Raw genomic sequence first — 13,060 nt, forward strand, 5'->3', positions numbered from 1 at the left:
ACTCCGGTGGCCCCGCTTGAGGGCCCCCGCTCCCCCGGGGACGCCGCCCGGCCCCGCCCAGCCCCGCACCAACCCGGCCGCACCCACTTCCCCCGGGAGGCGCCCCGCCGCGGCCGACGCTGACGTCACAAGGCACCCAGCCGCCGGCGCCCCGCGGTGCGCGCCCCGCGCGGGGACCCGCCGCCCTCTCGGCGCGACACCGAGGCGCGCGCGCGCGCCCGAGCCCGTCCCCGCCCGCGCCGCCGAAGATGGCGAGCCCGGCGCCCCCGGAGCCTGCTGAGCAGGGATCCCCGGCTCCAGCCGCCGCCCCCCAGGCGCCGCCGCCGCTGACCCGGGCTCCTCCAGAGGAGCCGGAGGGGGCCGCGCCCCCAGAGGAAGGGGCGGCGGCGGGCGCGGGCAGGCAGGTGGAGGAGGCCGCGGGCGGGGTGGCCGCCGTGGTGACCTGGCTGCTGGGGGAGCCGGCGCTGTGGCTGGGCGGCCGCGCCGACGAGCTCCTGAGCTGGAAGAGGCCGCTGCACAGCCTGCTCGCCTTCGTCGGGGCCAACCTGGTGTTCTGGTGAGAGCTCGGGATGGGTGGGGCGGGGGGTGCGGGCAGGTGACCTTGGGGCGCCCGGGAGCGGACGGAGGGCGCGCCCGGGACCCGATATGGGGCGGTGGGGAGCGGTGCACGGCGGACCCTGCGGAGGAAGGTATACGCCCTGGCCCGCTTTCGCGGCCACCCTTCCCCGCACAGGTCTACACACACTCCCAACTTTCCTCCAGACTCACCTCCCGCTGTAAGCAGCTGTCATCCTCCGTGGGGGTAGCCCCGCCTCGCGGGCGAGACGATGGGCTGACCCCGCACGCACCTGGACCGGCAGGTGTGCCCCCGAGCGCACTGGACCCTTGGCTTTCTGAAACTCGCAGGTCGTGACCTGCTCGCCCAAAGCCCGCCGGACCACACGCACTTGAACCTGTGTCCGTTCTTGCCCCCAAGAGAGGGCATATCTGGACCAGCTTGGGCACACGCTCAAGAGTGAGCCGTCGCCATCAGTCAGCTGAGACGGGCACCGAGTGATTTGTTTTCCCATCCCACCCGGAGGCTTGGGTGTACTGTCTCTGCTCCCCGAGAAGAAAACAGGAGGCAGACAGGTGGATTATGGACATCACCCCGCTCCCCAGGTGTGCATAGTGTAAAAAACAGTCTTATTTTTAGCTGAAGAATAAAGAGACTACCCAGGAATGTTCTCTGAAAAGCCCCTGATCAACAGGTTTGTCTCTTCCAAAAGCGCCCTTCGCCCTAAAGACCGGAAATGTCTGGCTCCTTCGTGGAAGCCCCTGCCTGGTCATCTGTTACCAGTCTAATGGGGGTGGAGAAAAAGCTGCTTTGTTTGCACCTGTGTTCTCATAACAAGCATGACCGACACTGTGCAAAATAAGCAGAGCTTCAGTGACCCATACATATCTTGACACAGGACATTGGTTTCTTAACCTTAATAAAGTTAGGAAATAAACGACCAAAACATACACAACCTGCCACCTCCTCAGTTAGCTCGTTTAACCATAATGTTTATCTGCAGATCTGTGCCAGACTGATCTTGTCTTGAAACAAACTGTTTCTTAATAGAGCCCCTGAGTGTGAATTAACCTTACTTTGGGTCTCTTAGCTATCATTGTTTCTAGAGCTTATTCTGTATTTCTCTAACCTGTTATGAAGTTATAGTGAGCACTCAAAATCAGGAAGATATATGTATGATGGTAAATTGGGCAACAATAGTCATTGGGCTGTATCTCTCTCATTTTACCAATGAGGAACATGTTTTTAAAATTATTAATTTTAAACTTTATTTATTAAAAAAAATAGCTAATAGCCTCAGAGTTCACAAGTTTAAGGTACAAAAAGTTAAACAGTCTGTAAATGTCTTTCCTATGCCTCTGGCTACCCACTTTCCTACCAGAAGCAACCAGTGTTACCAGTTTCCTGTGTGTCTTTCCAGATAGTGCATATTTCAACACATACAAAATATTCTCTGCAAATTGTGGACTACTATCTGGGCTATTTTTCTTCTTAGCGCAGTTTGGCAATCACTTTCTTGTGATCAGCTGAGTCCCACTGTATGGATGTCACAGATTAACCTGTCTCCTACTGACAGAATAAGATTCTTTACAAACTTTTGCTATGACAGCGTTATAGCTAAGGGTCTGAACATGCATTATTTTGCATGTAAGCAAGTATTGCTGTAGGAGGAAGTCCCAGAAGTGGAATTGTTGGGTCAGACGGGATGCGCCCTTGTAGTTTTGATGGCTGTCATTGCATTATTATACTTCCTTGGAGGGTTCCCAATTTATGCTCCTACCAACAATGCATGTGACTGCCTATTTCTTTTTATACCCTTGCCAACAGCATTTTGGAGAAGGCAATGGCACCCCACTCCAGTATTCTTGCCTGGAAAATCCCATGGACGGAGGAGCCTGGTAGGCTGCAATCCATGGGGTCCCTCAGAGTCGGACACGACTGAGCGACTTCACTTTCACTTTTCACTTTCATGCATTGGAGAAGGAAATGGCAACCCACTCCAGTGTTCTTGCCTGGAAAATCCCAGGGACGGAGGAGCCTGATGGGCTGCTGTCTATGGGGTCGCACAGAGTCGGACATGGCTGAAGCGACTTACCAGCAGCAGCAGCAGCAACAGCATTTTAGCAAACATTTTGATTTGTAAATCTGATAGGTAAAAAAGGCTATCCGCTATCGTGTTATGGTTTTGCATTTCTCTGAGCTTGAGCATTTTTTATTATGTTCAGGAACCATTATAATTATCTTTTCTACGCATTATCTGTTTACAGAAAACTTTTATCCGTATTTTTAATTGAGTTATTAGGCTTTTCCTATTTAGAGTTCCTATGTTAGAACTCTTTTTATATTAAGAACTTTAGCCTAATTTCTGTAACATGAGTTGCAAACATTTTTTCCTGTGATATATTTTTAATGTCTATTGAAAATAATGATTTTTGCATTAAATAATTGAAAGGCATATTTAATTTTATTTGTGAATGATGTCTTCCATCCATATATTTTGTTAATAAGTATGATAGCAAGGCAAACACTGGCCATAGGTTTTCTGTTTATCTGTTTTATTTCTCCTTTTTGGAGAATTTACAATCCTATTGTATATTTTCATGGACAGAAAAATGACTGTCCTGCTTTTGAAATTTGAAGTACTTGTTAATTGGAATTTCTGACCCATTTATTAATTTCATTAAAATGTTGTAGTTTTCCCCATTGTTGCTCCTAGGTTGAAATATTCTTTCAAGGACTTTGTTTTCTCTAAATAGTGTACCTCTTATCAAGCTATCTTAAATTATCTGGCACTGACATTCTGTGTCCCAAGAACTCTAAAACTCTGTATTTTTATGCTCACTAATGTTTTATTTATAATAGTGAAAATCGAATAAAACTTAAATGGCAAAACATAAGAGTGGTTTCATAAACTGAAGTACTATGTCTAAAGAGTAGATCATGTAGTTAGCAAAGTATAATTAAGTATACAGCATAACATAAAGCTCTGTTTTGTTTTTTTTTTTAAATAAAAAATCAGTGTTAGAAGCATGAAGAACCCAAATTTGTATGAAGCAATCATGATGATTTCACTTTCACTGATGTTATGTTTGTGAAAATTAACTTTTTAAATACATATTTTTGACTGTTTAGTACCTGGTACCAGCAGTAGCTCTCAGGAATTTGAGTTTGAGTTCAAAAGCCTTAACATTTATTATCTGCCCATTTTTTGCAAGATTTTAGTGCTGTGTATTGGAAGGACAAAAGCTGAGACAGGGGCATGACCGTATGGGTATAACTCAAGGCTGAATGGCACGAGTGTGGTTGAAGAGTCAGAGAAGGAATCATTCATTTTGATGCAGCTTTTTGTTGGGCAGGTGGCATCCTGGATAGATGAGGCTGTGGGGTCTTCTTAAGGAGACCATGCTTGAATCAGATTTTGACGGACAGGAATGATTTGGGTAGATCTAGTGCATGAAGGCGATGGCACCCTACTCCAATACTCTTGCCTGGAAAATCCCATGGGCGGAGGAGCCTGGTAGGCTGCAGTCCATGGGGTCCCTCAGAGTCGGACAGGACTGAGCAACTTCACTTTCACTTTTCACTTTCATGCATTGGAGAAGGAAATGGCAACCCACTCCAGTGTTCTTGCCTGGAGAATCCCAGGGACGGGGGAGCCAGGTGGGCTGCTGTCTATGGGGTCGCACAGAGTTGGACACGACTGAAGCTACTTAGCAGCAGCAGCAGCAGTGCATGGTGGACAACACTCCAGGCCTAAGGAATTGTACTTAATGTACTTATTTCCACCAATATATTCAACTGATTTAGTGCCACATGAGGTAGTGGGAAAAAGTAGGGGAGATGAGACTGGCTAGGCATTTTGGCGACCCATCTGGGGGCAGTGGTTGCCTTGAGTGTCATACTTCATGTTTGGATCTGTTTTTTCTTTAGGCAATGGAGACCCCAAAATGCCTTGTGTGAGTGCCCAGGAATATTTTAGTGGGCAGGTAAATTGTGGTTTATTCATTTATTCTTACCATAAAATTCTTTCCATAGAGCAATAAAAATAAACTAGAGCTATAGGCAACAATGTAGATGAATTTGACAAATGCAATTTGGGGAAGAAAAGCACCTTTAATAATATGTACAGAATGATTCAGTTTTTTGAAAGTTTTAAGATGTCCAAACCTGAACAGTATTGATTAGGGATATATAGATAAAAGACATTCTTATCTGTAAAATCAAGAGTAGAGGGAGAAGGTTTGATCACAGAAGGCACATGAAAGGTTCTGGGCTGTAGGCAGTGTTCTGTTTTTTGACTTCGGTGGTGGTAGTTACCTGATGTTCAAGTTATAATTATTTTAAAACTGTGGTTGTGTGTGCACATTCTTATCTTTGATGTATTTTTGAAAAACACTAAACTCCTAAATAATGCTTTAAACAGTTGTTATTTACTCAGAGCTCAGAGGAGAATCCCAGGGACCGGGGAGCCTGGGGGGCTGCCGTCTCTGGGGTCGCACAGAGTCGGACACGACTGAAGCGCCTTAGCAGCAGCAGCAGAGGAGTTTAGTACAATGCAGACCATATAGTTCCTGTCTCAAGAAGCAGGGTTTCCACAACCTGAAATAGATTGGGCAATAGTCCAGTAGTCATAGGGTTGGGTCTCTCTCACTTTACCAATGAGGGACATGTTTATAAATTCTTTTTCTTATCTTAAATTTTATGGATTTAAAAATGGCTAATGATGCCTCATAGTTCAGAAGTTTAAAAGTATGAAATTAGATGTCTTTCCCACGCCTGTCCTTGACTGCCTATTTCTTCCCAGAGGCAACCAGTGACACCAGTTTTAAGTACACCATCAAATAGAATGAACCCAGTGAAACAGAAAATGCCCCATTTGCTTTTGTTTTTAAAGAAATAACTTCATGCAGTATACTGTCAATAAAAACACACACATTCTAAGGGAACAGCCAAGTGTAAACACCTGTGGAATCAAAATGGCAATCAAGATCTAGAACATTTCACCTCTCTTAAAGATTACTTTGAGTTCCTTTCCCATCCACACCCACCCCAGGGATTGATCTGTTTTCTCTCACTATAGATTAGATTTGTCTTCCCTGAAGTTTCTTGTAAATGATACCTTATAATATGATGTCTTTTGTGCCTGGCTTTGCTTACCCAGCGTAAAGCTTTGAGATTCATCCTTATTGTGTTTATCAGTGGCTTGTTTCTCATTTTTGCTGACTAGTCTGCCTCTTTGGGGGCTTTCTGGAGGGCTCAGTGGTAAAGAGCTCACCTGCCAATGTAGGAGACACAGGAGTCGCGGGTTTGATCTCTGGGTTGGGAAGAGCCCCTGGGGGGGAAAGGGCAAGCCATTCCAGTATTCCTGCCTGAAAAATCCCATGGACAGAGGAGCCTGGCGGGCTCCAGTCCATGGGGTTGCACAGAGTCGGACAGGACTGAGTGAGCATAGCACAGCGCTGCTGCTTCAGGGATATACCACAATTTGTTTATCCATTTGCCAGTGGATGTTCTTTTGGGTTATTTTCACGGTTGGCTGTTATGAGTGAAGCTTTTGAAAAAATTCAGGCACAAATCTTTGCATGAAATGTCTGGTTTTGGTGAAAGGAGTGACGAGCTCTCACTGTGTTTTGAATGGCCATATGGTGATTGCCTTGGATAGCAAGGGCTGGAGGAGAAGGTCCCTCTTGTGCTCCTTGATGGTCATGATACTGAAATTGAGTCCTTCACGATGCCACCTAGAAAGCTATTCTGATGTGATCTAGTCTTGAACCCGCAGTTGGAGACCATGCATGCAGAGAAGTCTATGCTGGGCCTTTTTCCTCAGAGCATCTGGCACTTCATGGTAACAGTACACTCCACTTACATGGTTAGTTCAACTGCAAGAAGGTGATTAGTCTGAGGTGATGACACAAGGGTGTGCCTGGCAGGAGACCTTGAGTTCTCTGACTTTTTCCATTTCTCAGACTGGGCACCTGTGCAGTCTGAAATGCCCAGGACCCACTGAGAGTCCTTGGAGGCCTGTCCTCTAGAGTTGGTTTGGAAGATTGCAGAATCCAACTCTCACTTGATGTCAAGAGCCCCCTCTATGCCATCACTGTTGGGTTCGGTCAGCTGATGTCAGAATAGTATCCCTCAAAGAGCCAGTAGCCACCAGCATCTTCATGGCTATCTCCGGGGTGCTTGTAGAGATGCAGATCGTGGGCTCCACCCCATTCCTTCAACCAGAATCCCTGGAGGTGGGGCCAGAACATCTAAGTTTTCTCCAGCTCCCCAGGTGACTCAAGTTTAAGAATCCTGCATTTGAGCACTCTCTGGGTCATGAAGTCTTCTCCATAAGGCAGCATTTCCACTGCAGGACAACTCTTGACTAGCAACTATTTTTCTAATACTGAGTTAAACTCACCTCTTTGTTACCTCTCCAGCTGCCCAAGATCTGGGCTCCCTCCCCACGACAGTCCTTTGTCTGTTTCCAGATTTGTTCTATTCTCCATTTCCACTGAGTCTCTCTTCCCCAGGTGAGAAATCCTGGGCTCCTTCGACTCACCAGGCTCTTCTGAACACGCTTCAGTTATCCACATTCTTCCTCAAATGCAGCATTCTGAGATGATCTGAACAGTGTGGGTTTTCCCCCATCCTTCTGGACAGCATCCTTCTGTTCACATGGCCTGAAATAGAAATTCTTTGTTCTACTTGATAGTAACTCCTTTCACAGCCGCTACTATTAATGACTGCTGCTCTCCTCAAACTATGACTGTATATATAAATGTAGAAGCAGGTAGAGTTTGTCAAACTACAAATATTAAAATGATTAAAGATGCTCACAGTTAGCACCTCATTTAAGTTTTACAGCAACAAGAGAAGCAGATATTGTTCTCTTTTTACAGAAGAGGAAACAGGCCCATAGAAGTTAATTGAATTATTAAAGATGACTTTGTACTGTTCCATAGAAAATTTGCAGTGATGGAAATGGTCTACATTTGCTCTGTCTTATAGGGTAGCAAATAGCCTGCTGTGGTTATTGAATTTACAGTGTGTGGCTAGTATGACTCAGGAACTGTATGTTAAATTTTCTTGAGTTTAAACTTCAATTTAAATAGCCACATGTGGTTAGTGGCTGCCATATCAATAGCACAGTCCTAACCTGGCTCATGGGCCTAGGTCATGAAGCCACATACTTTCTTTTTTTTTTTTTAATTCTATCACTCTAAAGAATAATAGAAGACAGATATGGGAGCAGACTGGAGGAGGCATGGCAACCCACTCCAGTATTCTTATCTGGAGAATCCTCATGGACAGAAGAGCCTGGAGGGCTACAGTCCAGGGGGTCACAAAGAGCTGGACACAACTGAGCGACTAAGCACAGCACAGCACACATGGGAGCCAAAAATTAGGGCTTACATTTTACAAGTATTACAGAATTTCACTTAATGGTTTCAGCATAGGTGAAAATAACTTTATTGGGAGAGGATTGTTTCTACATTGAGAGGGATCTTTTTAAGCCTATTAGCAAGTCTGGTTCACATCCCCCACCTTATCTCAGCTCCATCTGGGCCTGAGGAGCCATGGAAGAGTGTCTGCTTCAGGCCTACATGGCGCTGGGCCCAGAGGGTATACCAGAAGTCCCTGGTCTGCACTTGGCTTTGAGAGCTTACTCTCTTTGGAGATACAGCTGGTTCAGTGAATTGGTTGAAACAATGTATCACACTTCTAAATTGCATGCCACGGGCTCTCTGGGGCTTTACAGTTTAGGAATAGTGAATATCAGAAAGGTTTGGAATAGTTGATAAAAGCTTTGTATGATTTACTGTATGTATAGCCTAGCTTACCTGGTGGCTTATAGGTAAAAATCCTCCTGCCAATGCAGGAGACACAGTTTCAATCCCTGAGTCGGGAAGATCCCCTGGAGAAGGAAATGGCAACCCATTAAAGTATTCTTGCCTGGGAAATCCTGTGGACAGAGGAGCCTGGTGAGTATGGTCCATGGGGTCGCAAAAGAGTCAGACAGGACTTGGTGACTAAACAACCACGACAAAATAGCCCTAGAAGAGAAGATGTAACTGTAAAAGTAAGGTTAACAATGAGGGTTTTCTGTTTGGGACAGACCCAGGAATAAATGGGGGACAAGCGCTGGCTGTTGTCAGTCTAGGGAGACTCACCTGCCTCAGGCTGAGGATATATATCTGAGAAATTCTTATTCTCAGATACCTGGAACCATCGTGGGGTCTGAAATGCTATAGATACTCACAAAGGTTTAGTGAACTGGGCTGGACTAGAGGATATTTTGGAGAAGGCGATGGCACCCCACTCCAGTACTCTTGCCTGGGAAATCCCATGGACGGAGGAGCCCGGTAGGTTACAGTCCATGAGATCGTGAAGAGTTGGGCAAGACTGAGTGACTTCACTTTCACTTTTCACTTTCATGCATTGGAGAAGGAAATGGCAACCTGCTCCAGTGTTCTTGCCTGGAGAATCCCAGGGACAGGGGAGCCTGGTAGGCTGCCGTCTGTGGGGTCACACAGAGTCGGACATGACTGAAGAGACTTAGCAGCAGCAGCAGCAGAGGATATTACCCTATACTATACTTGCCTATATATATATATATATATATAGGCAGGTATAGTCTGTCAAACTACTACTATTAAAATGATTAAAGATGCATGGTTATCCTGGATAGGGTGAGGATGGTTTAAGGAAGGTCTTGCAAAATAGAGAATCTTCAGGTCATTGAAAATCGTGGACAATTTTTATTTTCAGCAAACATTTCTTGAGTGGTGGCCGCATGTGCTTATTATTAGATCCAGGGTACCTTTCACGAGCTTCTCTGTAAGGCTGTTTTCTAGATCTTGGTCTTTGAAGACCAGGAGCTGCTGGTGGGAGGTCCTAAGAAAAAGGGCTGTTTTTAACCAGATTAATGTTTATTCCAGAAACCCATCAGGTTTTCTTCTCTAGTGTAATAACCACAAAGCTCATTTTTAGTGATTTCTCACAGTTTTATGGTTATGCTTATTTGGGTAATAACTTTGTCTCAGCTTCTTCTTGCTACTCTTTCTCTTCTTGTCCTGCTGTGCGTGAATGTTTTTAAGCTGCCTGATTGATCCAAACGAGTACAGATAAATGTGTTGTATCATTATCCCTAGCTGCTGGGAATATAGTGATGACTAAGACACATTCTGATCCCTGGTGAGAAGCGCAGATTAGTAAGCAAGTAATTCTGAGGTTATGCTGTGAGCACTAAACTATCACACATGGGCCAAGAGGAGCCAATAGGATTTCCTTAGGCAGCAAATGAGGGTATGGAGACTGGGGAGAAGACAGGATGATCAGTATATAAAAGTGGAAGAGAACTAATATGTATTGAGCAGTTATTATATGCTGGGTGCTCAGTTAATTCATGGACGCTTGAACAATGTATACATAGTGCTTATAAACGCTTATATTCATTTATACATACTGTGCTCAGTCGCTCAGTTGTGTCCAACTCTTTGTGACCCCATGGACTGTGGCCTGCCAGGCTCGTCTGTCCATGGGGATTCTCCAGGTGAGGATACTGGAGTGGGTTGCCATGCCCTCCTCCAGGGGATCTTCCCAACCCAGGTCTCCCACAATGAAGGTGGATTCTTTACCATCTGAGCTACAATGGAAGCCCAATAGGAGAAGACAGATGTTGGGTGCTGGGCTAAAACTAAAGCAGAGACAAGGGAAAGGAAGGGTTAGGGACCGGAAGGGACAAGGAGATGCTACCTTCCTGGAGGATGGTCAGTGCTGGCCTCTCAGAGGAGCGACCATGAGCTGATGTCCAAAGAGAAAGTTAGGGAAGGATCCAAACAGCTACCTCTGTAGTGGAATGCTCCTGACAGAATGGGGTGTGCAAAGGCCCTGTGGTAAGTGAGCCTGGGGGGTTTGCAGAACAGCATGGAGTCCAGTGTGACTGGGGCTGGGTGAGCAAGGGAGACACCCTGTTAGTTCTAGCTCAGAGCTTCATGTAGCGAGTGGACCAGATTCTGCTTGCTGACTTTCCATCACCCCTCCTTGGATGAATTAGGAGAGGGAAAACCCAGAGCCAGAGGTGGGTCAGGACCCCTTTGGAGGAACATGTGGTAGTGAGGAGAGGCAATGGGGTGGGGGAGACTCCGGAGGTAACACTGCAGGGGCTGAGTGATTTCTTGTGGGAGAAGAAGGGGGGAGTGACTCAGCCTCTCAGGGTAAGTGAGGAGTAGCTGGTATTAACTGTTCTGAGGGTCTCTGGGGTTCAGCAGGTTGGGGTCACAGGGGAGGAGGGTGTTTTCCTGATTGGGGGGGTTGCTGTGCCCATGGGCTATCCACTGAAGTTATCCAAGTCAGTCCCCACGAGGTTGATATATGGGTGATGCCTAGGGACAGGTTGGATTGAAGGACAGGGTGTGTTGGGATGCAGGTTTGGGGTGGTGATGTTTCCCAGGACCACCTGCTGGGTCAGATGGGAAGAGAGTCTGGGAGGGTGGAGGAAACCAACAGCAGGAAGGTGGTTTTGAAGGACCATCTTTGGCAGGAGGGTCAAAGCATGGTGTCCCCGAGGGGCCAGGTCAGCTCGCAGCCGGGTCTGCTAGGATTCCAACCAGCAAGTGCCCTTTCCTGGCCAGCATGAGAGCCTGGCTTTCCTAGTCACCCCAGACAAGGGGCCCTCCCTTCCTCTCAGCGCCTCCCTGCCACCTCCAGCCCCAGCATCACGACTCAGTCTCTGTGGAGACTCCCTGTCCTGGTCTGCCTGGTCCCCTCTTTGTCTAGGTCCTCCGATCAGCTCTAGCCTTGGCCAGCGTTGAGTCCAGGCAGCAGGGGAAATCTGTTCTCTTCCCAGTGCCTGCCCTTCAGGCCCATCAAGATATCTGATTTTGAATGTCAGCGGCAGGGTTTTTAGCTGTTTCCATGTTCATTCCTTCCTTCCGTAGAGTTCTCACCGCCTCCCCATGCCATTCTCCACCCCCTGCTGCTCCCCAGATGCCTGGTGAGTCCTGTGAAGGGCGTGGGCCCTCGTGAGCTTGGAGGAAGGGAGAGGGAAGGGTGGAGATCCGGGGGACAGGGACGGCAGGGGCTCTGGGGGGCCCACGGGGGCTGGACTTAAAGGACACCTCCTCCTCTGACTGCTGAGGACCAGGACCTGGCGGGCAGGTGGCTGGGGGCCCCTGCCAGTGGTGGCTAATATCTCTTTGAAGGAAGAGGATGAGCTCCTGAGGTTGAGGCGGCTTAGGGAGGAGGAACCTGACTGTTGATTTCATGGGGAAGGATAACAGGAACCCAGAAACTATTGGGTGCGGCATGGGGGGGAAGCTCGATTACATTTTCTTGGCTTTATGTGTGTGTGTTTGGCCATTTCTTCAGTGAATGCATTTTTATCAGGCAGGAGGTCAAAGCATGGTGTCTCCGAGGGGCCAGGTCAGCTCGCAGCTGGGTCTGCTAGGATTCCAACCAGCAAGTGCCCTTTCCTGGCCAGCACAAAAATGAAAATACATTTTATCATGTATTTTCATCTTTGTCCTCATAGACCAATGAGTTTTCAAGGTGCATGTTTCATAGAAGAGCACCAAATTTAGTGTTGTGGTCGCCTCTGTGGTCTGTGAGCTTAACAGGAAATATTTTCGGGGAAGTTTCCCATTTGCTGAAGAAGCGAGATTGCCTGTGTCTGGGGTTTGCACATGTCACTACACACATGCTGTCAGAAGTGTACAATGCAGGTATTTTCAAAGATTCTTTGTTCTCTGCCGATTTCAGTTCATTGGGGCAGTAAGTGTTTTTGTCTCGGGCATGAAGGCAGCATTCCTGAAAGGAAAACAGGTGGAGCGAGGTGTGACTACCTCCCACTCCAGGCGGCATCTTCATCTTGTTTAGTTGCTAAGTCATGTCCAGCTCTTTGTGACCCCATGGACTGTAGCCCTCCAGGCTCCTCTGTTCATGGGGATTCTCCAGGCGAGAATACTGGAGAGGGTTGCCATGCCCTCCTCCAGGGGATCTTCCTGACCTGGGACTCAAACCCCCCTTTCTTATGTCTCCTGCATCGGCATGTGTATTCTTTATCACTAACACCATCTGGGAAGCCTGAAGAATGCTATACAGGAAAATAAAATACTCTTTTTCGTCTCTCCTCTCCCTCTTAATTAGATCAATGAATTCCACCAGATTTTTAATAAAATTAGAGCAGTCTCTTGCTCACCTCTTCCCACTTCCAAGTCCTGTTTCTCAGGGAAACTGTTGTTAATTTTCTGCTTTTAGCTCTGTTTAGGCTTTTCTAGATAATGTGCTTAAAATGCCATTTCTTTTTTTCCCCCTGCATTTATTTTATATTTACATTAGTAAAATTTTGGGGGTATAATTGATGAACGTTATATTAGTTTCAGATGTACACTATAATGATTTGATAGTGTCGGACACGACTGACTAGCACTTTCGCTTCCTTGACTTTCATTTATATACATTGTGAAATGATCACTCCAGTAAATCCAACATCCATCACCACACATGAGTGTGTGC

General features: G+C 46.8%; 1 protein-coding gene across 1 annotated transcript in view; it reads left to right on the top strand.

The window, feature by feature from the left end:
- Positions 1 to 221: 221 nt before the first annotated feature.
- Positions 222 to 13,060, top strand: part of RETREG1 (reticulophagy regulator 1) — a 164,949-nt gene continuing 152,110 nt past the window's right edge. The window contains exon 1 of the mRNA XM_025270688.3: positions 222 to 556. Within this exon, the coding sequence (XP_025126473.3) occupies positions 249 to 556 (308 nt within the window). The 5' untranslated portion in view covers positions 222 to 248. The remainder of the gene's footprint in view (positions 557 to 13,060) is intronic.

This window comes from Bubalus bubalis, chromosome 19 (genome assembly GCF_019923935.1).
Source record: "Bubalus bubalis isolate 160015118507 breed Murrah chromosome 19, NDDB_SH_1, whole genome shotgun sequence".
Classification (NCBI taxonomy): domain Eukaryota; kingdom Metazoa; phylum Chordata; class Mammalia; order Artiodactyla; family Bovidae; genus Bubalus; species Bubalus bubalis.